Source organism: Myxocyprinus asiaticus, chromosome 42 (assembly GCF_019703515.2).
Source record: "Myxocyprinus asiaticus isolate MX2 ecotype Aquarium Trade chromosome 42, UBuf_Myxa_2, whole genome shotgun sequence".
NCBI classification, from domain to species: domain Eukaryota; kingdom Metazoa; phylum Chordata; class Actinopteri; order Cypriniformes; family Catostomidae; genus Myxocyprinus; species Myxocyprinus asiaticus.
The window spans coordinates 2,931,302-2,956,236 of NC_059385.1; the positions used below are offsets into that span (position 1 = coordinate 2,931,302).

At 37.0% G+C, this 24,935-nt stretch overlaps 2 protein-coding genes across 3 annotated transcripts in view; one reads left to right on the top strand and one right to left on the bottom strand.

Moving 5' to 3' along the window:
- Window positions 1–7,497, bottom strand: part of LOC127432608 (tricarboxylate transport protein B, mitochondrial) — a 20,621-nt gene extending 13,124 nt beyond the window's left edge. The window contains exons 1-2 of the mRNA XM_051683907.1: window positions 7,199–7,497; window positions 617–724 (exon numbers count right to left, since the gene is read on the bottom strand). Of these exons, the coding sequence (XP_051539867.1) occupies window positions 617–724; window positions 7,199–7,310 (220 nt within the window). The 5' untranslated portion in view covers window positions 7,311–7,497. The remainder of the gene's footprint in view (window positions 1–616; window positions 725–7,198) is intronic.
- Window positions 1–24,886, top strand: part of LOC127432615 (voltage-dependent anion-selective channel protein 2-like) — a 25,168-nt gene extending 282 nt beyond the window's left edge. Inside the window, exons 2-10 of one of the 2 annotated variants that reach the window (XM_051683923.1) lie at window positions 240–273; window positions 13,490–13,561; window positions 13,662–13,711; window positions 16,684–16,836; window positions 17,137–17,189; window positions 17,279–17,500; window positions 22,911–23,061; window positions 23,252–23,309; window positions 23,560–24,886. In XM_051683923.1, the coding sequence (XP_051539883.1) occupies window positions 13,495–13,561; window positions 13,662–13,711; window positions 16,684–16,836; window positions 17,137–17,189; window positions 17,279–17,500; window positions 22,911–23,061; window positions 23,252–23,309; window positions 23,560–23,651 (846 nt within the window). In that variant the 5' untranslated portion in view covers window positions 240–273; window positions 13,490–13,494 and the 3' untranslated portion in view covers window positions 23,652–24,886. Of the gene's footprint in view, window positions 1–239; window positions 274–10,996; window positions 11,109–13,489; window positions 13,562–13,661; window positions 13,712–16,683; window positions 16,837–17,136; window positions 17,190–17,278; window positions 17,501–22,910; window positions 23,062–23,251; window positions 23,310–23,559 lie in introns of those variants that run through there. The other variant, XM_051683924.1, reaches the window with a different exon arrangement.
- Window positions 24,887–24,935: the final 49 nt, after the last annotated feature.

A 24,935-nucleotide genomic window follows, 5' to 3' on the forward strand; every position in this document is an offset into this window, starting at 1 on the left:
TAAATGCTACTAGAACTTCACTATTCTGAGCCATTTTCCCTCAATGACTTTTAATCAACTGGTGCCGCAGTGCCAGTTTTACAGTAGGTGTCCAAATACTTTTTGCAGGCACTGTACAGTAGATAATAAAAGAGTCAGTCTTTTTACATTAGCATTTGAGCTGGCAGAACATTTAAAATGCAAATCGTTTGGAAACGTGGGAGGGTATGAATTATTAAAAGCATTGATTTCTTTTTCAGATTGTTCTTGCGTGGATCCCCTGCAGCTGAGATGGTAAATCATTCATGAATTCAAAAAGAGAACAGGACCAGTGTGAACTTGCAGACTGCTGAAACGTGACACGGCATGTTGCAAGCGCGCTATTGGCTAACAAATAAACAGGGTTCAACAATCAGCGCTGATAAGTGTGTTGTGAAAACGGGCCACCGTCCCAAGTCCAATGACTGATAAACCTTAACGCTAACGGAGTGTATCAGATCATGTACCTTGAACTTTAAACCTGAGAGTACTTCGTTTCTGCCGTGTATCATGGCAAACCGCTGTTGACTGTCTGCTTAAGATAATAAGAACTGATGACATACAGAGCATTATCAATGTTTAAAAGACCACTACTCACCAATGCCTTTATATCGAGGGGGGTTCGCCTTTTCATCTAGCTGTAGCTGTGTTTTCACATACTCTGTAGGGAACGTGATGCAGATTTCAATACCTCCAGCGATCCCTCCTGCCAAATACACAACACTTCATGAATATTAGCTCTCAATTATATAATAGAAACAGTTTGTTTACATTTACTGAAGAATATGTTAGTGATGTTTTCCTGCGTAAGACTGACTGCCACAATGCTAGGGGGTTGTGTGGTCGCTAGGCGGTTTCTAAGGTGTTCTGGGTGGTTGCTAGGGCGTTGTTAGGTGGTTGTTAGGGTGTTCTAGCAAGTTTAGGGTACAACGGGGCTAAAGGCCCTCCTTAAGGAAAATGTGTTTTTTACGGCCTCCAAGTACAGGTGCATCTCAATAAATTAGAATGTCGTGGAAAAGTTCATTTATTTCAGTAATTCAACTCAAATTGTGAAACTCGTGTATTAAATAAATTCAATGCACACAGACTGAAGTAGTTTAAGTCTTTGGTTCTTTTAATTGTGATGATTTTGGCTCACATTTAACAAAAACCCACCAATTCACTATCTCAAAAAATTAGAATATGGTGACATGCCAATCAGCTAATCAACTCAAAACACCTGCAAAGGTTTCCTGAGCCTTCAAAATGTTTGGTTCACTAGGCTACACAATCATGGGGAAGACTGCTGATCTGACAGTTGTCCAGAAGACAATCACTGACACCCTTCACAAGGAGGGTAAGCCACAAACATTCATTGCCAAAGAAGCTGGCTGTTCACAGAGTGCTGTATCCAAGCATGTAAACAGAAAGTTGAGTGGAAGGAAAAAGTGTGGAAGAAAAAGATGCACAACCAACCGAGAGAACCGCAGCATTATGATTGTCAAGCAAAATCGATTCAAGAATTTGGGTGAACTTCACAAGGAATGGACTGAGGCTGGGGTCAAGGCATCAAGAGCCACCACACATAGACATGTCAAGGAATTTGGCTACAGTTGTCGTATTCCTCTTGTTAAGCCACTCCTGAACCACAGACATCGTCAGAGGCGTCTTACCTGGGCTAAGGAGAAGAAGAACTGGACTGTTGCCCAGTGGTCCAAAGTCCTCTTTTCAGATGAGAGCAAGTTTTGTATTTCATTTGGAAACCAAGGTCCTAGAGTCTGGAGGAAGGGTGGAGAAGCTCATAGCCCAAGTTGCTTGAAGTCCAGTGTTAAGTTTCCACAGTCTGTGATGATTTGGGGTGCAGTGTCATCTGCTGGTGTTGGTCCATTGTGTTTTTTGAAAACCAAAGTCACTGCACCCGTTTACCAAGAAATTCTGGAGCACTTCAGGCTTCCTTCTGCTGACCAGCTTTTTAAAGATGCTGATTTCATTTTCCAGCAGGATTTGGCACCTGCCCACACTGCCAAAAGCACCAAAAGTTGGTTAAATGACCATGGTGTTGGTGTGCTTGACTGGCCAGCAAACTCACCAGACCTGAACCCCATAGAGAATCTATGGGGTGTTGTCAAGAGGAAAATGAGAAACAAGAGACCAAAAAATGCAGATGAGCTGAAGGCCACTGTCAAAGAAACCTGGGCTTCCATACCACCTCAGCAGTGCCACAAACTGATCACCTCCATGCCACGCCGAATTGAGGCAGTAATTAAAGCAAAAGGAGCCCCTACCAAGTATTGAGTACATATACAGTAAATGAACATACTTTCCAGAAGGCCAACAATTCACTAAAAATGTTTTTTTTATTGGTCTTATGATGTATTCTAATTTGTTGAGATAGTGAATTGGTGGGTTTTTGTTAAATGTGAGCCAAAATCATCACAATTAAAAGAACCAAAGACTTAAACTACTTCAGTCTGTGTGCATTGAATTTATTTAATACACGAGTTTCACAATTTGAGTTGAATTACTGAAATAAATGAACTTTTCCACGACATTCTAATTTATTGAGATGCACCTGTATATCAAGATTTAAATAAATAAATGTTTTTTCATTGAATATTGATGGAGAAACATGATTTGTGTGAAAATAAATAATAACGAAAAGTTGTTGATTTATTTATTTATTTTTAAATGAGGCAAGGGGGTCTTTTACCCCACAACAACTGGGTTATAGTGATAAAGTGTGGATTTAGGGGCAAAATTTGTCTTTTAAGAATTTTTGAGAGAGCAAGCTGCTTTTTTTGAATAACAAATTAAGATAATGCTTAATCAAAATTAAGCATTTCAGAAAAGGGTGCACCATAAACAAATAAATCCTTTGTGATTAGATCGGTCAGTGCGAGCACATTTTATGCATTCTTCATAACAATTATGTTCTTTTTTTATGGGGGGCTTCAGCTCCTGCAACAAGGGGGCTTTTAACCCTAACTAAACTTTCACTTTTTGGACAGTTATTGAAAAACGTTTGATTTAATCACCTAAAAATGACAAGTAAGTATTTTGTCCGAAAATAAATGTGATATTTTCAGTGATTCTCATTAGCTACTTAAATTTGCAACATTTCAGAAGTTATTCAATTCAAATGACCTCAAAATCTACCTTTAGACAACCTTTGCACACGTTGATCTCGTGCATCAGGAAAATTTTGCAGTGTATAGAGACAGGTGTTTAGGAAAGAGTTTTTGTTGCTATTTAGTGCTTTTTACCCTGAGGGGCCTTTAGCCCCTATTAAAATGTATAAAAATGAATTTCAATAGACTGCACTTATACAAATTTGGGAAATGTGATTAATTGTCATGAAAATAATGTCAATGCAAAAATAAAGAGGCTATTTTATAAAAAAAATAAAAAAAAAATAAAAAAATTATATACTGTATATATATATATATATTACTTAATATTTTTCTTTTGATTTTGGGGAGAAATGTGACCTTGACATCCTTTCGTAAGATTTACCGCATTAATGCAAAAATTATATTTATATAAAGTATTTTATTCAATATTTTTCAATTCAAAAATTTCATATACTTTTAAAACAATTATTTCAATTACAGTTATCTCTCTAATTTGTGTATTTCTCTGCAAATCACAATTATCGGTCGCCTCCTTAAATGTATCTGTTGAACACATCTGCAGTTGAACAGCAGTCAGTAAGGGCAGGGAGCGTCTCGCTGCTATTGGTTCACATGAAATCCTTCCACTGGATCCGCCCCCTCTGCTCTCTACAGAGGGATGTGAACAGAGAACCAAACATCACCTCGCAACTGTGTCGAAACATTTAAAATTCACTTTTACTGTGCCACGCATGCAGGGATGCACAAAGCTACAGATGAGCAATCAACTGAACTCAACAAGCAGACATTTTTATACAATGCATAAAACGCAGAGGAAAATGTTTTTGCTCAGAGTTTGTTCTTTTATAGCTCAGGAGACTCAATGGAGTTTCCTTTAAGTATCAACTTAAGCAAAAGTCTCCATTTAATCTCACTGTTGTCTAAGAGAAACAATTAAGATATTAAAGAGATCTCATTTGTGTTTTTCCCCCATACAGGATGTACTAAAATGCATACTGTATGGTTAAAAAAAGTTATATATTCTGTCAAATACAATGCCATTGAATGTATTGTATGCTATTCTTAAAATGGTCAACCAACTCAAATACTACTTGTTTTACTGGCAAAGCCTAGATTTCGATAATTTAAAAAGACAGCAAATTAATATAAGCTGCATAAATAAACTGTTTTGTAAATTCCTCCAATTCCAAATGCCAATGAATTGTGTTGCACTGATGTACAAATTACAATTTGTATTATTGTTAAGTGTTTTAATGGTCTTCTGCACTCATTGATATATCCTGGATCTAATTGTTATGCTCTCAGGACATTTGGGACTTTGTTTTAATAGGTTTCCATTGACATCAATCTGATAGCAGGTCAATCAGCAGGATATACAGCATACTGTAGGAGGCAAACATATCTAACCTGTTTGACTTGCTGGTCTCCTTTAACCACAAAAAAAGCCCTGAAGGGAGAGTGGAGGAGTGTTGACACTGACAAAACCATACCGTTGTTAAAAAAAAAAATCACTAAATTTGACATCATCTCAGAACAATTTATGACGTGCATTATGTGTAGCTCTTTAAAGTCATATTTACATCTTCATTTTGTAGACAAGTTTGCCCATTTGTCCATGGCAGACTTAGGGGCCGTTCACACAAAAAGCATTCTCTTATTCCATTGATGCTATTTTTTAATCGTTGGTCTACTCTATGTAAACTATGACTATAACTACTGTATATGCAGTGGTGAATTCTCAGGGCCAGCAAAGCCTTCTCTGCTGGCCTAACATGCCAAATCACCTTTTTGCCAATGTATTTTTAATTGCTTTCCACTCTTGATTAATCTACAAACAAATAGAGAAAAATGAAAAGTTTTTCCAGTCAGAATTTATTCCTTGATGCTTACAAGCGAAGCGTGACAACTGTTTCACAAATCACATGCCTGATGCAGCGCATGAGTTTGAGCTTCACACCGTCAGTCCTTCAGAATTTACACAGAATCCCTCAACAGTGCAAATGAATGAGCAACTATAGTCAGATTGTCAGATTCATCAGCCAATCAGATTGATTTATTTGTTCTTGGTGGGTGTGATCTTTAGGATATGTCCCAGTCGAGGCCTTGAGCTGGCCTTGAGTGACGCAATCACGCTTTAAGTGATGTAATTTGAAAGCGAAGGGCGCAAGATCTTGCTTTAAGTCAGAATTACAACTTGTAGGCTCGTGCAGAAATTCTCAACTCCGATTTCACCGAGATGCACTTTACAAACCTCACTATCATAACGCTTAAGAAAGCAATGAATGACTGGTCAGCTGCCAGCTCACCAATCAGTACTCTGAAAGCACGACTTTAAAGTCAAACAAAGTAGACCTGTATGATGCAATAAACTGCCTTGTGTGTGTGTGTGTGTGTGTGTGTGTGTGTGTGTGTGTGTTTGTGTGTGAGTTAACCCTGGAGGTGACATTTGTGTTTTATTTTCCATTAATTGAGGCATCAGTGCAACAGGTTTTTAGCATGTGTACACACTTCGATTATGAGTGATAAAATCACCAAATAACTGAACTGATCACACAGGAAATAAAATGATATCTTACATTAAGTTTCTTCGCTAAAATGCATGCAATGCACTTGTAGTTGCACGTTCTAGTTGTTAACCTCATAATTTGCCAAAAACAACATTCACAAACCTGCTGCTTTCTATGTTATTAAGTTAATCCGTACATGCCAGAAAGAACAATCGCTGCGATCATGGCATCTTTAGATTTCATGACATTTATCAGTCCACTGAGCAATTACTGAGACCAGGATGAGACTCATGCAGCACATAATTAGACGTGAATGGAACTATTATGAGTTTCCCATTAACTCTCATTGCGGTGAAACTGAACCATGTGCCCAGGCAAGTCATTAACCCCACCAATAACATTGAGAGGCTACAAGGAAGGGTAGAAAACACTACAACTAGACTTTCAAGACAAGCATGTTATTCATAAATGGACAGATAGATACAAATAAAATAAGTATTTAGTAGTCCATATAGCCATTAACATATCGTAAAGGAATGTTAAAAGGATTGCTAATAGAATTTTAAACATAATTTGGCATGTATAAAGGAGCACGTATATTTTTGGTCCTGTGGTCACCATTTCATTTAAAATTCCACAAATTTTAACAACTTTTATATTCAATAGTTCACTAGTGTGACGTTATTTTTTTAAATTACAAATATTTTATGTAAACTCTTAATTAATATGAGGCGATGAAAGCGGCATACATAATAATTATAAAAGAATTTTAAAAATGTTGCTTAAAATAGTTTAGATTTAGAATTTCATGCCAACTACCCAATTGCTTGTGAAATAAAACAAACATCTATATATCTATATATCTATATATATTAAAGGGATAGCTCACCCAAACACAAAACCAGATGTTAAGCAGAACTTTTACCCTTTTTTTTTTTATTTCATACAATGAAAGTGAATGGTGACTGACGATTTCAGTCCCTAACAATCTGCCTTTTGTGTTCCATGGAAAAAGGAAAGTCATATGTTGAAACGGCATAAGGGTGAGTAAACGATGACAGAATTGTAACTTTTGGCTGAACTATCCCTTTAAGGCCATTGCATTCCTTTAGAACTTGTTGACAACAACTTATGAATTATTAAAGGAAATCAAAAGAAACTAAAAAGTATCCATTTTTATGAATAACATCGATAAAGGAGTATAAACATAAGGGTGCACTCTGTTTAAAACACCTTTGACTGACACATTCCATTGTTGTTACAGGCAGGTCATGACCTTAGATTCAAAAGTGTTACATTGTATCGGAGTTCTATTTGTTACTTTGTATCATCCCGCAGGTAAACAGACACACACACTAACATTAACACACACATCACAAGCACACTGTATACTCGCCTGTGCAGTGACGTTGACTTAAGAGTCTGTAGGGGATCAATTAAGCAGTGACTGGAAACAGTGTGGATGACTGTGCAAAAACTGAGTGGCACAGCTGATCTGAAGCCAGTCATAAATGTAACTTCCAAATTCTCTTATTAAAAATATAAGCACGAAAATAAACTTACCAGCTAAAATGGCTTTTCCCGGGTGTGTGAGCTTGGCTTGTCCCGCGGGCGCAGCGGCTGATAAACAGTGCGGTCTGTGGAAAGGATTCACAAATTTCGGGTTCACTGACATTTTGATTGTTTTTAAACCGGGTCTGCAGATAAACTCAAGCCGACGACACCACCTCCACAGCTGAAGTACGATGTCTAATGTAAACGGGGCTCATAAGTGAAGTAACAGGCTCTCTCACTCGGGCAGCTGTAATCTTTTGACAGCGCAAAGTTTTCTTGCTCACCGTCAGAGAAAGCATGAATGTATTTTTAAGGGCGGGGTCTCGTGAGGCGCTGTTAGAGCGCCATATTTCTGACAAACACAACAGTCCTGTTAAGGTGGAACGGACTCAAGGGCTCGAGTTTAAAGAGCTTTGATGTATTTTTTTAATTTTTATTTATTTATTTGTATTTTTTTTTTACACATAAAAACAAACAACAGTGACCGTAATATAATATAATATAATACAATACAATACAATAATATAATATAATATAATATAATACAGTAAATACTATACAATAATATATTATAATACAATATAATATTATATTATATAATATATTATAATACAATACAATACAATAATATAATATAATATATTATAATACAATATAATAATATAATACAATACAATACAATACAATACAATAATGTAATATAATGTTTTATAATACAATATAATAATATAATATAATATAATACAAGACAAAACAATACAATAAAATACAATAATATAATATATTATATTATAATACAATATAATAATATAATACAATACAATACAATTTAATACAATAATATAATATAATATAATATAATATTATATAATACAATACAATACAATAATATATTATAATATAATATAGTATAATACAATACAATAAAATACAATAATATAATATATTATATTATAATACAATATAATAATATAATACAATACAATACAATACAATACAATATAATAATATAATATAATACAATACAATACAATAATATATTATAATACAATATAATATAATATATTATAATACAATATAATAATATAATACAATACAATACAATACAATACAATAATGTAATATAATGTTTTATAATACAATATAATAATATAATATAATATAATACAAGACAAAACAATACAATAAAATACAATAATATAATATATTATATTATAATACAATATAATAATATAATACAATACAATACAATACAATATAATAATATAATATAATACAATACAATACAATAATATATTATAATACAATATAATATTATATTATAATATAATATTATATATTATAATACAATACAATACAATAATGATAATATAATATATTATAATACAATTTAATAATATAAGATAATACAATACAGTACAATACAATAGTATAATATACTATAATACAATAATATAATACAATACGATACAATACAATATAATAATATAATAATATAATACAATATAATAACATAATATAATATCAAATAATATAATACAATACAATACAATACAATAATATAATATAATATATTATAATACAATATAATAATATAATACAATACAATACAATACAATATAATAGTATAATAATATAATACAATATAGTAATATAATATAATATAATATAATATCATATCAAATAATACAATACAATACAATACAATACAATACAATACAATACAATAATATAATATAATATAATATAATATAATACAATATAATAATATAATATAATATAATATCAAATAATATAATACAATACAATACAATATGATACTGTAATGTTTTATAATACAATATAATAGTATAATATAATATAATACAAGACAAAACAATACAATAAAATACAATAATATAATATATTATATTATAATACAATATAATAATATAATACAATACAATACAATTTAATAATAATATAATATAATATAATATAATACAATACAATACAATAATATATTATAATATAATATAATATAATACAATACAATACAATAATATATTATAATATAATATAATGTAATACAATACAATACAATAATATATTATAATATAATATAATGTTAATTTTATAAGTATTCCATGGATTATATGTATAATCAATTATTATATATTATTGAAATGAAGATTTTTTAAATTATTATTAATTAATTTAATAACTAGTATTATATAATGTAATATATTTTATACTTTCATGTACATATTTATGTATATTTATTCAAAGTATATTTTTCATTTCATTTTCATTTTTTTTTTCATTCCATTTAAAGGTTCATTGGCCTGAATGTGAAATGCCCCAATATAACTTTACTTTAGGAAAAATAACCGCCATAAAACACTTTAAAACTTTTACAGTCCCACATTTTTGAAACCTTGAAACTTTGATGCAAGATAACACAATGAATCTATTATTACATATTTTTACTATTTATAAAGTGAAAATATAATAATATATAATGCATGATAAATTTGCATTTTATATAAAATCTAAAAATATTAATATATATACTTTAATTCTGCATTATTATTGTTATTCAAATATTAAATATTAATATATATTAATGTATTAATTTCATACAATATAAATATAAGAATATACTTATATATTATTATAATATAACATAATGTACAATCATTGTACAAAGATTAAGATTATTAAATAATTAAAATAATTTTAAAAGGCTACAGTACAGGCTATGTGCCAAACTCTAGCAGAATAGATCATTGTCTTAAACCTACATGCATATTTTTAAAGGTGTTTTGTAAGACACTAAGAAAGGCACACTCTGTCAGTCAGGAATTTCTCAGTCAGGAATTTCCAAATGACTTATAATCAGATTAGTGATGACATCTGATAGTGAGTATGTGTTGGAGTAGTGATGGTGCTGCGAAGGAAATAGTCATATATTTAATTTAAAGGTGCACTCTGTAATTTTCTGTTAATATAAAAAGTTTTACTCTTAAAGAAAAGTAATTTTAAACATATTTATAAAATCACGAGCTCTCACATGAGATGAAGACTCCAGTCATATTAGTAACCTTATAAATGCAGTTTTATTCCTACATATAGAGGGTCCCCTTATGGGGGCTGCCATGTTAAGATCACATGACCAGCCGAATACTACTTGCTAATGATCAGTAACCGCACTGTTATTAGACACTTTCACTCATGGATTAGATTAGTCATGACTGATGGTGAATAGTGAATTTCTACAATGGCATCAGTGACTTAAAACTACTGTGTTTTAATGATGCTGCATCCACTCCCCTTGGTATCAGTGTAAGTCCAAAATGACTGAGTGCACCTTTAAGCTGTAGAACTTTTGCCATTTATTATCATGCTTATATTTTAATTCTTTAGTGCATGAATACACAAATATAAAGCAACAAACATGGCAATTTTCTGAAAAACTGCTCAGAGTTTACAAAGAGTTAAAAAAACTTCCAAAACTTTACCATTTACTTTCATTTCTGCCAAAATACCACAGTTACTACAGTTATTGTTACTACTGTATTATAACAATAACAAATTAGTATGGGATCTCAATTCAGTGTAAGGAGCTTTCAAAATCTTTCTGTAATTTTGTTTAATTCCTTTTTGTGTCAGTGGTGGCTTATATCAAATAGGTTACAAAAGTTTACAATGGTACTTTTTGAAAGGTAAACAATGGATCAATTTATTTCAGAAAAAAAAAAATCAGTTTAACAAGGTACTTTTATTTTGAAATCTATTCCACGCTGTGAAGCACCTGCGCATGCGCATGTTGTATCCTTCACTTTGTCCTGGAGCAGCAGCGGTTAGTGTCAAATCTGAAATAGGACTTTGCTCTCAGTTCATAACATAATTTAATTTCGATCCCAACACAACAGTCTCGGTATGACTTTATCATCTTATTTCTAACGCAATGACATCTTAAAACTATGTAGAATAATTAACCCAGTTTGTTGGTTGTCTCAGTGTTGCTATAACAGCATGTGTTTGTTAATGAAAAACATACTCCTTTACTTTAGCACTTTAATAATCACACACATTATTAGACTTTTAAACCTCTTTCAAAATTATATTAAATTGCCGTAGTTTTGTTGTTGTTGTTGTTGTTGTTGTTGTTGTCTTTATAAAACTTTAGGCTTTCTGCAAATGATTTCATCCATTCGTGATTAGATTATTATAGACACGCCCCCTCATGCATAAACATGATTATCTGTGTTTCCAGCCTTTCAGTTAATATTTAGGCACTTTTCTGTTAGTTATTTAACTGAAGGGGGCGTGGCTTTATGATGAAATATGCACGCCCACAAAAAGTGTTTGATTCTTATTTCAAGTTTTGTTGTTCCTCATTTTAGTGTCATGTTATGCGCATGCATGAATATAGAATTTAGTGAGGTGCCTACTTAGACTGCATTTTGGGGTGTCATATGCACATTCAGGTGCCAAAAATGCAGCCCAAGGAAGGCAGCTCACTACGTTGTGATACTGATTATATCAATTTTACCTGCAAAACAACAACAACAACAACAACAAAAAAAACAACAACAACAAAAACCTGATAAACAGGCATTGGATATCTGATGGAGTCTGTTAGACTGCTGGATCGCAGCATTTTTGCATGTGATCAAAGCCATGATGACCCTGCTATTATTTGGGCTATGTGCTGGTATAATAAACTATCATCATCAATCAGAACTTGATTTAGACTAAAACTGGCATTGTTTATAATGTAAAATAATGTGTTTATTAGTGAAATGGGCTGTTGGTAGGATGCAGTTGCCTTGTGTTATGAAAGTGTGCAGTGGGGTATAAAAGTCTGAGACCATTAAAAATCTGGGATTAAAAAAAAAATACTTTTAAAGGGATAGTTCACTCAAAAATGAAAATTCTCTCATCATTTACTCCCCCTCATGCCATCCCAGATGTGTACGACTTTCTTACTTCTGCAGAACACAAAGATTTTTAGAAAAATATTTCAGCTCTGTAGGTTCATACAATGCAAGCGAATGCTGGATGAATTTTGAAGCTCCAAAACGCACATAAAGGCAGCATATAAGTAATCCATATAATTCCAGTAGTTTAATCCATGTCTTCAGAAGAGATATGATAGGTGTGGGTGAGAAACAGATCAATATTTAAGTCCTTTTTTACTATAAATCTCCACTTTAACTTTCACATTCTTCTTATTTTGTTTTTGGAGATTTGCATTCTTCGTGCAGATCGCCCCCTACTGGGCAAGGAGGATAATTTATAGTAAAAAAAAAAGTACTTAAAGCTGAACAGTGTAATTTCTGCGACACTAGTGCCACCAAATGGAATTGCAAAAATAAACGTTGTTTTCAAAACAGATTTCTGAAAATGCCCCTCGTCTGCTGTTAATCAAACAATGAGATAGTCCTGCCCCCAATTTACGCTATTGGTTGAGTACTGTTTTTGGGGCAGCTCTAAGTGGGTCGCTCAAAACAAACAGAGCAATTTTCAAAGCGCCACGGAAAGACGGTGACTACAGTTTTGGAGGAAATTAACCTATGAATGGCTTACTAATAGTTGTCTCTGCAATTTAAGCTGGGACTGGAGAAAGAATTTTAACACAGAAAAAGTTACATACTTCAGCTTTAAATATGAATCTGTTTCTCACCCACACCTGGGTGTCACTTCTGGAGTCGTATGGATTAATTTTATGCTGCCTTTATGTGCTTTTCAGACCTTCAAAGTTCTGGTCACCATTCACTTGCATTGTATGGATCTACATACTACTTTTAAAAATCTTCATTTGTGTTCTGCAGAAGAAAGAAAGTCATACACATCTGGGATGGCATGAGGGTGAATAAATGATGAGAGAATTTTCATTTTGGGTGAACTATCCCTTTAAATCGAATATAAACAAACAGGTTTAGGATCTTAAAAAGTTGAAAACAAAGAAACGTTATGACAAAATGAAGTGGAAATATTTAAGAAATGCATGTACATTTTTCAAATTAACTTCTCACTCGTATTGTTATGCTAATAATATAATTTGTCATGAAAAATGTGTAATAGAAGCATTTAAACTAGCAGCCTCAGACTTTTGCACTCCGCTGTACAGTATATTGCAAAGCTAGAAAATGAAACGGGTTTGGTTTCTGATTATGTTGCCGTTTTTTGGGGTTTGATTTATCTGCCATTATATCCCGTTTCTTTTTAAATGTATGTAGAGACACAGCGATAACATGTTATTTTGACTTATACAAAAAAATACACTGATTTGTCCCTTATTTTCTGTGTCAGGCACGATGGCTGTTCCTCCAGCTTACTCCGATCTGGGCAAAGCAGCCAAAGACATCTTCGTCAAGGGTTACGGTGAGAACTATGACTCATTACCGCAAAAGAGGTTTGAGTTTTATAAAAACAACTCCATTCTACAGCAAATCCTATCATGACTTTAACTTTTTTCTTGTAGGTTTTGGAATTGTTAAATTGGACCTCAAGACTAAATCTCAGAATGGAGTGGTGAGTTAAGAAAATGGAGGCCATTTGTTGTCAATATCAAAATTTTTGGGCAATATGACATTTTTTATGACAGTTAAGCACATTTTTCTCTAAATCTGTAATACTGTAATGCATTTCCATTATTCCAATTATTCTTAATGGTGATTCTCATTACTGTACATTGTAATTTTTACTGTAAAAAATAATGTCATACAATTATTATTATTTTATTGAAATAAGCATAAAGACAGTAAAACAAATACTACCATGATGTAGAAGTACTTTACAATTTAGACAGTGTATCATTTTATTTATTTTGTATTACAGTAATAAATCTCATGCTGGTAGATTTGTGGGCACAAATGTTATCTCCTTGTTGCAACTTCTTGGGAAATGCATTTACTGTAGATGGTAAGATTATTCTACATTTGTGCATCTGTGGGTAGGTTTTAATGTCAAGTCCCACATCATCACACGTCATTTACCATACAGAGGAGGTTGCTTGAGCGTTTATTTTTTTTATTTTTGACTCCATGAGTTATGCTCTCATCAACTCTGTGGTCACTGGGTTTCTGGGTCACATCATTCGCCATGTGCTGTACAGTCATGTCAAGTGCCATGTGATCACACTGTCTGTGTTCTTTATCTTTCCACATAAGTCTACAGTTCTTGTTTTCAGTTATGCATTTTTTATTGATTTGTTTCATGGATTGTTTTAAGGTACGCACTACGCACCAATATATGAATTTTGACTGATACTGATAGTCGATCATTTTATGTTATGGCAGTTAACCCATGTGTAACATTATCCGCTATCGGTTAAAGAACCAAACCTAACTGATAAAGTAGAAAAGTGTGAACATCAGTCAGAAATATCAGAACCGCTATTCAGTATCTGGACTAATTGGCCTGGCTGATATACAGAATTTATATATATATAAATAACAGCACAGATAGACAGATATATATACAGTGCATCCGGAAAGTATTCACAGCGCTTCACTTTTTCCACATTTTGTTATGTTACAGCCTTATTCCAAAATGGATTAAATTCATTATTTTCCTCAATTCTACAAACAATACCCCATAATGACAACGTGAAAGAAGTTTGTTTGAAATCTTCGCAAATTTATTAAAAATGAAAAACGAAAAAAATCACATGTACATAAGTATTCACAGCCTTTGCTCAATACTTTGTTGAAGCACCTTTGGCACCAATTACAGCCTCAAGTCTTTTTGAGTATGATGCTACAAGCTTGGCACACCTATTTTTGGGCAGTTTCTCCCATTCTTCTTTGCAGGACCTCTGAAGCTCCATCAGGTTGGATGGGGAGCATCGGTGCACAGCCGTTTTCAGATCTCTCCAGAGATGTTCAATCGGGTTCAAGTCTGGGCTCTGGCTGGGCCACTCAAGGACATTCACAGAGTTGTCCCGTAGCCACTCCTTTGTTATCTTGGCTGTGTGCTTAGGGTCGTTGTCCTGTTGGAAGATGAACCTTCACCTCAGTCTGAGGTCCAGAGCGCTCTGGAGCAGGTTTTCATCAAGGATGTCTCTGTACATTGCTGCATTCATCTTTCCCTCGATCCTGACTAGTCTCCCAGTTCCTGCCGCTGAAAAACATCCCCACAGCATGATGCTGCCACCACCATGCTTCACTGTAGGGATGGTATTGGCCAGGTGATGAGCGGTGCCTGGTTTCCTCCAGGCATGATGCTTGCCATTCAGGCCAAAGAGTTCAATCTTTGTTTCTCATGGTCTGAGAGTCCTTCAGGTGCCTTTTGGCAAACTCCAGGTGGGCTGTCATGTGCCTTTTACTGAGGAGTGGCTTCCATCTGGTCACTCTACCATACAGGCCTGATTGGTGGAGTGCTGCAGAGATGGTTGTTCTTCTGGAAGGTTCTCCTCTCTCCACAGAGAAATGCTGGAGCTCTGTCAGAGTGACCATCGGGTTCTTGGTCACCTCCCAGACTAAGGCCCTTCTCCCCCGATCGCTCAGTTTGGCCGGGCGGCCAGCTCTAGGAAGAGTCCTGGTGGTTCCAAACTTCTTCCATTTATGGATGATGGAGGCCACTGTGCTCATTGGGACCTTCAATGCTGCTGACATTTTTCTGTACCCTTCCCCAGATCTGTGCCTTGATACAATCCTGTCTTGGAGGTCTACAGACAATTCCTTGGACTTCATGGCTTGGTTTGTGCTCTGACATGCACTGTTAACTGTGGGAACTTATATAGACAGGTGTGTGCCTTTCCAAATCATGTCCAATCAACTGAATTTACCACAGGTGGACTCCAATCAAGTTGTAGAAACATCTCAAGAATGATCAGTGGAAACAGGATGCACCTGAGCTCAATTTTGAGTGTCATGGCAAAGGCTGTGAATACTTATGTACATGTGATTTTTTTCATTTTTTATTTTTAATAAATTTGCAAAGATTTCAAACAAACTTCTTTCACGTTGTCATTATGGGGTATTGTTTGTAGAATTTTGAGGAAAATTATGAATTTAATCTATTTTGGAATAAGGCTGTAACATAACAAAATGTGGAAAAAGTGAAGCGCTGTGAATACTTTCCGGATGCACTGTATATCGGTCTATCTGTGCTGTTGATATATTTTTGGAAATGGTGATGAAATTATTATTATTAAATTATTAGTGGTTATCAATAATTGGTTAAGTAAAAAGCTATTTATATAGTAGCCAATATTATTAATCTATATTGTGTCATTTGTTTGTTATTTGGAATCACTCGCACTGTGTGCGATCACATACTTAAAGTGAAATCAGACATTGAAACATTATAATGTACAGTTCCAAATGTGTATAACTCTTTAATACTTTTGTAATCTGGAATGGACAAAAAAAAAACAAACAAACAAAACAAATAACTTTAATAAAAAGCTAACTATAGCTGATACTTACTGTATATTGGCACTGAAATGTGGTGCATCACTTTTTGTTTTTGCCTCCTAATAAACTCTAATTCACCTCCAGGAGTTCAACACATCTGGATCCAGTAACACAGATACAGGAAAAGCAGGTGGGAGTTTGGAGACCAAATATAAGATGAAGGATCTGGGATTGAGTTTGAACCAGAAGTGGAACACAGACAACATGCTCAGTACAGAGGTGTCTGTGGAAGACCAGGTCAGTAGACCCTTGACAACGATCTGTTGATTAAAAATGAAAAATGATCTTTTTATTTTGAAGATGGGTTAGGGTTAGGGTTAGGGATTCAGCCACTTGCTGAATTAAACATGAGGTCATTAAGTGCATACTACTATTTGAAACGTTTATCCTTGCATTCTGTTTCACATGCTATTTTTTTAAATTGTATTCAGTTTAAAGAATATACTCTGCATTACGCTGTTACTCCATTATATAGCCATACTGAGCTGTCAGTGCAGTCTTGTAAATCTTGTATCTTTTGTTTTGTCGGCTCCACAGCTTGCAGAGGGGTTGAAAGTGGCTTTGGATACGTCCTTTGTACCAAACACAGGGTGAGTTATTAATGTCTGATAAGTTATTAATCAAGACTGGCGTGATGAATTGATGAAAATTGTTGATTAAAACATTGCTTTTATCTCAGCAAGAAGAGCGGTAAACTGAAGACCAGCTACAAGCGTGATTTTGTCAACCTGAGCTGTGACATTGATTTCGAGGGTCCAGTTGTGCATTCTTCAGCTGTTCTGGGCTATGAAGGATGGCTGTTGGGATATCAGATGGCCTTTGACACGGGAAAGTCCAAACTGGTGCAGAACAACTTTGCTCTGGGCTACAAGGCCGGAGACTTTCTGCTTCACACCAGCGTGTAAGCATCTAGGGAAACAACACTGGAAACACTTGATAAGTAGTTGACTGAGTTTCTTAACAACCACTGTCGATATCTAGAGAACAGAGTTGCCAATATATTGCGAATACATATTTTTCACATTTTAGAATAAAAGTAAAATCACAAAATCACCACTTTGAAAAAACACAAATGGAAGTATAAAAACGATGTAGTCACCAATATGTTAAACATTTATCTTTAGAAGCTGGCATGCTTTTTAAACAGTATTGAAAGAGTTCCCATGTATGATGGACATTTGTTCACTTTCAAGCATTGTATAGCCTTCATTCCTCAAAACAATGATTGACTGATGAGTTTCTAGAGAAAGCTGTTTCTTTTTTGCCATTTTTGACCTAATATTGACCTTAAGACATGCCAGTCTATTGCATACTGTGGCAACTCAAAAAGAAACACAAAGACAATGTTACGCTTCATTTAACGAACCAAATATCTTTCAGCTGTGTTTGATATAATGGCAAGTGATTTTCTAGTACCAAATGATCAATTTATCATGATTACTCAAGGATAAGGTGTTGGAGTGATAGCTGCTGTCTAGATTTGATCAAAAATGACTTTTTTCAAATAGTGATGTTGCTGTTTTTTACATCAGTAATGTCCTGACTATACTTTGTGATCAGCTGAATGCCACTTTGGTGAATTAAAGTACCAATTTCCTTCCGAAACAGCAAAATCTGTACATTATTCCAAACTTTTGGTTGCCAGTATATATATATATATATATATATATATATATATATATATATATATATATATATATATATAGTGGCAGCAAGGCCATTGTCGAGCGTCCATCGTGAGAGAGAGAGCGGTAGAGGTGCATACACCTGAGCCAAATTATGACTAACACCTGTCTCTAATTGTAGTGAGATTGGGGAGAGTGGCATAAAAGGACCATGCCAGCGCCAGATCGAGGGAGAGGTAGACTGGGTCGAAAGCCTTACTGTGAAGCTGATGTGTTATTGTGAAACTGATGTGTTAGTGTAAAGCTGATGAGTTAGTTTGAAGCTGATGTGTTATTGTGAAGCTGTAAACCAGAGAAGTGGTCAATTAAAAGTTCCCTACCTGTGTTTGAAGAATCCAGTTCCTGGTGTCCTTCCTTGTTACACTGGTGCCGAAACCCGGGATCTGATTTGAAGACTGCACGTCCACGGAGTCCTTCCCGCTGTCCGACATCATCAAGTCCCTCGCCAACCTACATCACACCCACAAACAGGCTCTGCTTGAAGTCCGCCAGGGTCAAGAACGCCGCTTCCATGAGGTCCTTAGAGTTCAGGCAGAGGACCGGCAGGTCATTCGGAGCCTCCTCTCCCAGGAGAAAGCCCCGTCAGTGACCCTGGACAACAGCAGCCCCCTGCCCGCGCACATGCTATTGAAGATGGGGTGGAAGATGACCCTGAAGCCTCCCTGAACATGTTTGAGTGTATCGCTGAAATCTGGGTCTGGCCTACGGCGACCTGAAGATGACCATCCTGCAGCGGGTCGGCCAGAGCCCAGAGCAATACCGTCAACTGTTCCGCTCGATGGAGATGGAAGGGGCCAATCACCCGTTTGCCTTTTCTCAGCGGCTCCATGATGCCTGCCGCAAATGGCTGCGGGTGGGGGACCGCGACGTCTAGAGAGTGGTCGACCAAGTGGTGCTGGAGCAGCTGATCCGCCGGCTTCCAGAAGGACGAAGTGGTCCAGCTGGCGGAGGACCATATGGCGGTGTGCCCAAGCGTGTCTCTCCCTCTCTCTCTCTCTCTCTCTCTCTCTCTCTCCCCTCCTCCTGTGTTTTCTCCCGTCTCTTTCCACTCCCCTCTCCCCTCTCACTCTGTTCCCTCTCCAGGCCCTGTTCCTGCACCCTGGAGGCATGGAAACCCGCTGCCGAAGCCAGTTCCTCGCTTGCGCCAGTTTATCCCTTTCCCGGCGACTTCAGGGTCTACCCACTCTCCCCTCAGGTGGATGTACCCGCCCCCACAAGTGCGAGTGCAGCGCGTATCATATCCTTATTTCGCAGTTATAAATGAGCGGTTGTATAGAGTGACGCAGGATGCTCAAACAAAGGAAGACACAAACCAGCTCTTAATACCGCAGAGCTGTCGGGAAATGGTGTTCCAGGCAGCTCATTATAATCCCATGGTGGGTCATCTAGGGGAAAGAAAAACACTGAACCACCTAATAGCCCATTATTATTGGCAGCGATGTCCGCAGGTGGTGTGCGGCATGCCACGAATTCCAGCTGGTGAATCCACCGGCCACCCCAAAAGCGCCATTGCTCCCTCTTCCGCTGATCGAGGTCCCCTTTGAGAGAATTGCCATGGACCTCGTTGGGCCATTAGAGCGGTCAGCACATGGACATCGCTTTGTATTGGTCCTAGTGGACTATGCAACGGGATATCCGGAAGCAGTGCCTCTGCGGCACTCTTCAAAATAATCTCCCGGGTGGGGATTCCGAAAGAAATCCTCACCGATCAGGGCACAACCTTTATGTCACGAACACTACGCAAGCTTTACGAATTATTGGGCATTAAATCGATCCATACCAGCATTTACGATCCACAAACAGATGGCCTGGTGGAACGATTTAATAAAACCCTTAAAAACATGATTCATAAGTTCATGCACGAGGATGCTAGAAATTGGGACAAATGGCTCGATCCCCTGTTATTCGCAGTACGAGAGGTCCCGCAAGCCTCCATGGGGTTTTCCCCATTCGAGCTTCTATATTGGCGGCACCTGCGTGGCGTGCTTGGTGTCATATGCGAAGCTTGGGAGAAGGGACCTTTGAACAGTAAGAATGAAATTCAGTACGTTCTTGATCTTAGAGCAAACTCCACACCTTGGGGCAACTAACACAGGAGAATTTGCTCCAAGCTCAAGAACGACAGAGCCGACTGTATAACAGGGGAACTCGGTTAAGGGAATTTGCACTGGGAGATAAGGTACTCGTATTACTCCCTACATCGAGCTCCAAATTACTCACCAAATGGCAAGAACCCTTTGAGATCACACAACGAGTGGGGGAACTCGATTATGAGGTAAAGCAAACTGATAAAGGGTGCACACGTCAAATTTATCACCTCAATCTCCTGAAATTGTGGAGGGAGGCGGCCCCGGTGATGTTGGCTATGGTAGTTCCGAAGAGGGCGGAGCTCGGGCCGGAGGTAAACACAAAACACAATGACGTCACCCCGGTCACTTGACGTGTGAGGCGGAGACCACCTCTCACCGTGCCAAGTCGCAGAGGTTGCCAAACTACAACAAGAATTCGCGGATGTGTTTTCCCCTCTACCGGTTCGCACAAACCTCATCCAACACCACATCGAGACCGAGCCGGGGGTGGTGGTACGTACCCGTCCCTACTGATTGCCTGAACATAAAAAAAAATTGTTCAGGAAGAATTGGATGCAATGCTCGATATGGGAGTAATAGAGCAATCCCACAGCGATTGGTCCAACCCGGTTGTTCTGGTGCCTAAGAGCGACGGGTCTGTACGGTTCTGTGTGGATTATAGCAAAGTCAACGTGGTGTCTAAATATGATGCCTACCCAATGCCTCGTATTGATGAGTTGCTCGATCGGTTGGGCACTGCTCGTTTTTACTCGACACTGGATTTGACAAAGGGTTATTGGCAGATCCCCTTGACACCAATTTTCCGTGAAAAAACGGCTTTCTCCGCACCGTTCGGATTACACCGATTTGTGACACTTCCGTTCGATTTGTTTGGGGCTCCGGCCACGTTTCAGCACTTCATGGACCGAATCCTCAGACTGCATTTGGCTTACACCGCTGCCTATTTGGATGACATCATCATTTATAGTAATGATTGGCAGTGGCATATGCAGCATCTGAGGGCGGTTCTGAGGTCGCTGCGACGGGCGGGGCTCACAGCAAACCCTAAGAAGTGCGTGATTGGGCGGGTGGAGGTACGGTATCTGGGGTTCCACTTGGGCCACGGGCAGGTGCGTCCCCAAATTGACAAGCGGCAATTGCGACCTGCCCGAGACCCAAGACCAAAAAGTGGGTGAGACAGTTCCTGGGGCTGGCTGGCTATTACAGGAGATTTGTGCCTAAATATTCGGACGTCACCAGCCCGCTGACTGATCTCACTAAAAAGGGAGCTCCAGACCCGGTCCAGTGGACGGAGCAGTGCCAACAGGCATTTACGCAAGTTAAAGCCACACTTTGCGGGGGGCCGCTTTGACATGCACCTAATTTCTCTCTCCCTTTTGTATTACAGATGGACGCTTCAGACAGGGGGCTGGGGGCCGTACTCTCGTAGGAGGTGGAGGGGGAGGAGCGCCTGGTGCTCTACATCAGCCGCAAGCTCTCCTTGAGGGAAACAAAGTAAAGTACCGTGGAAAAGGAGTGTCTGGCCATCAAGTGGGTGGTCCTCACTCTCCGTTACTACCTGCTGGGGTGGGCCTTCACTCTCTACTCAGATCACGCAGAGATGGCTCCACCGCATGAAGGATACCAACGCGAGATCACCTGGTGGTATCTGGCACTCCACCCTTTAAATTCAGGGTGGTCCACAGACCAGGGCCGCAGATGGCTGTCGCAGACTTCCTGTCCAGAAATTGGGGGGGGGGTAGGCAGTCCGGAGTCGGGTGGTGGGGATATGTGGCAGCGGTGGCGTGGTTGAGCGTCCGTCGGGAGAGAGAGAGCAGTAAGGGTGCATACACCTGAGCCAAATTATGACTAACAACTGTCTCTAATTGTAGTGAGATTGGGGAGAGTGGCATAAAAGGACCATGCCAGCGCCAGATCGAGGGAGAGAGAGACTGGGTCGAAAGCCTTACTGTGAAGCTGATGTGTTATTGTGAAACTGATGTGTTATTGTGAAACTGATGTGTTATTGTGAAGCTGTAAACCAGAGAAGTGGTCAATTAAAAGTTCCCTACTTGTGTTTGAAGAATCCAGTTCCCAGTGTCCTTTCTTGTTACACACACACACACACACACACACACACACACACACACACACACACACACACACACACACACATATATATATATATATATATATATATACACACACACACACACACACATTTAATTTTTGTTGTATACAGAAATTAATTTATAGGTACAATTTATATTTGTCTAATTTCAAGAATTTAAGCATATGCCTTTTAATTAAAATGTTTTTGAGATCATTTGAAACATGAATTCAGTCAAGTGTGTCTAAACTTTTAAATGGTTCTCTAAATGAGATTTGCTACAGTCATTGTATCACTACAGTCTAGTTTGTGGAAATGGTTAGGACATTTTTGATGATTGTCAATAATTGGTAAAGCTAATTAAAAAAAAAATAACAATGTAAAGGCTTGATATTGATGTAATAACTGAAGTATGTTCAGATATGTTGTGTAATCTGTGTCCTCCAGTAATGATGGAGCAGAGTTTGGAGGATCTGTCTATCAGAAATTAAACGATCAGTTGGAGACCGCCGTGACTTTAGCCTGGACTGCTGGCAGCAACAATACACGCTTCGGAGTCGCTGCAAAGTACCAGCTGGATAAAGATGCTTCTTTATCTGTAAGTTAACGGCCTTTACACATAAACATATTACATTGTAAAAAAAAAAAAAGAATTATACACTTGGAGATTCAATTAGGCTACCTTTAGATAAGTGAACAGTAAATGACTGATTAGCATTAATGTCATATTAGATTTTTAACTCTCGGGATTAACAACCTCTTCATGATTGTTTATTTCCTCTTAACAGGCCAAAGTGAACAACACCAGTTTGATTGGAGTTGGTTACACTCAGAGCCTACGACCGGGTAATCACTGACTTTTGTGTTTTTGTTCTCTATAATCATTGTTTGTGACCACTGAAAATGTTTGGAATGGCATACTACTTTTAAAGTATGGAGCATGTTTACTGTGCACAGTATGTACATTTTCACTATGCATGGAATGCTTGGATGATCTACTATACAACTAAAGCACACTGCTCATTTGATCAAAATGCAAAGTACAAATGCCTTAATGCATCTTTAAATGTTTTATTTTCTCCTTCTCACTGTAAAGGAGTAAATCTCACACTCTCGGCTCTCATTGATGGAAAAAACTTCAACACTGGTGGACACAAGGTTGGACTGGGCTTTGAACTCGAAGCGTAGCTGCCGTAAAACAAAGACAAGAGACCCCTCACGAAATTATTTGACTACCCCTCCTACATCACACACTTGCACTTGACGACTTAAATACTTAGCAGCATGTAGGTGATTACTGATTTTTGCAAGTATGGTGGAAACTGAATGATGCGATCTCAACCAACTGTAAGATCTGGCCTTCTAATGGGAAAATGTGTTGGGAACCACATTTATTATGTTTAGAAATGATAATGAGGCCAGTATTTGTAGAGAGCACCTGCAACAAACCAAACTACACGAGTAGCGATAGATTTGTGAGCGTGGTATGTACTACACTGCAAAAAATCATTTTAATCATCTAAATCAGTATTTTTTTATTGTTTTCCAATGAAAACATTCTTAAAACAAGATACATTTACTTTGTGTGAGATAATAAGACTTATTTACGCATATTGTTCTTACGTATGGTAAATAAACTTAGCTTACTCTATTTTGCTTCTCAAGTAAATGTATCTTGTTTTGAACATATATAGATAATTATTACTGGAAAAATATGCACAAATTCTGATGAAGAAAAACATATTTTTGCAGTGATTTTAGACATTTTTAGTTTTTTGGGGTGATGGCATTGTCAGTATTTTGTGCATGCTAAGACCCTTGCGTTTGATTAAGTGCTTTGATAAGTGAAAGCAAGAAATTGCATTGCAGTTGAAATGGTTATTTCTCCTAAATGATATCTGTCTGGGCCCTGCAATCACACTACCACGCCTCATGAGGATGACATTGCACTTCTTGGTTTATACCTTGGTTACACCAATGTTCACAGGAAACCAAAGAGACAGGATGTGTATTTTTAGTGCTTGCAACACTTTCTTACACTCCCATTGATGGTTAGAGAATGACTCTGCACTGAGAAAATGCTCTTAACCTGCAAACCACATCAAACATTTACTGCTGTTTGAGTGAGCACTTTCAGTAATATTTTGGTTTCATATGAGTCGAACACTGTATGGGCACAGATATCTATGCATTGTACATACCAATTGCTTTTTTCATGCTATAGGGTCTCATTAATGAAATACTAATTTCGTTTGTGAACACATTCAATTTATTCCGATTTACACAGAAATTCATGCTGCTCGTGTTTCACAAATGACGGCCCTTATTATTATGGCACTAATTTTACTTTTATCCTCAAAATGTTGCAGTACCTCATTTGTCCAGTTAAAATGGACAAATTCTAATAAATGACAAAAACAGTATGTTGTGTTTCATTATTTTCCGCAGCAGAGTTTGTGCTTGTATCATTGA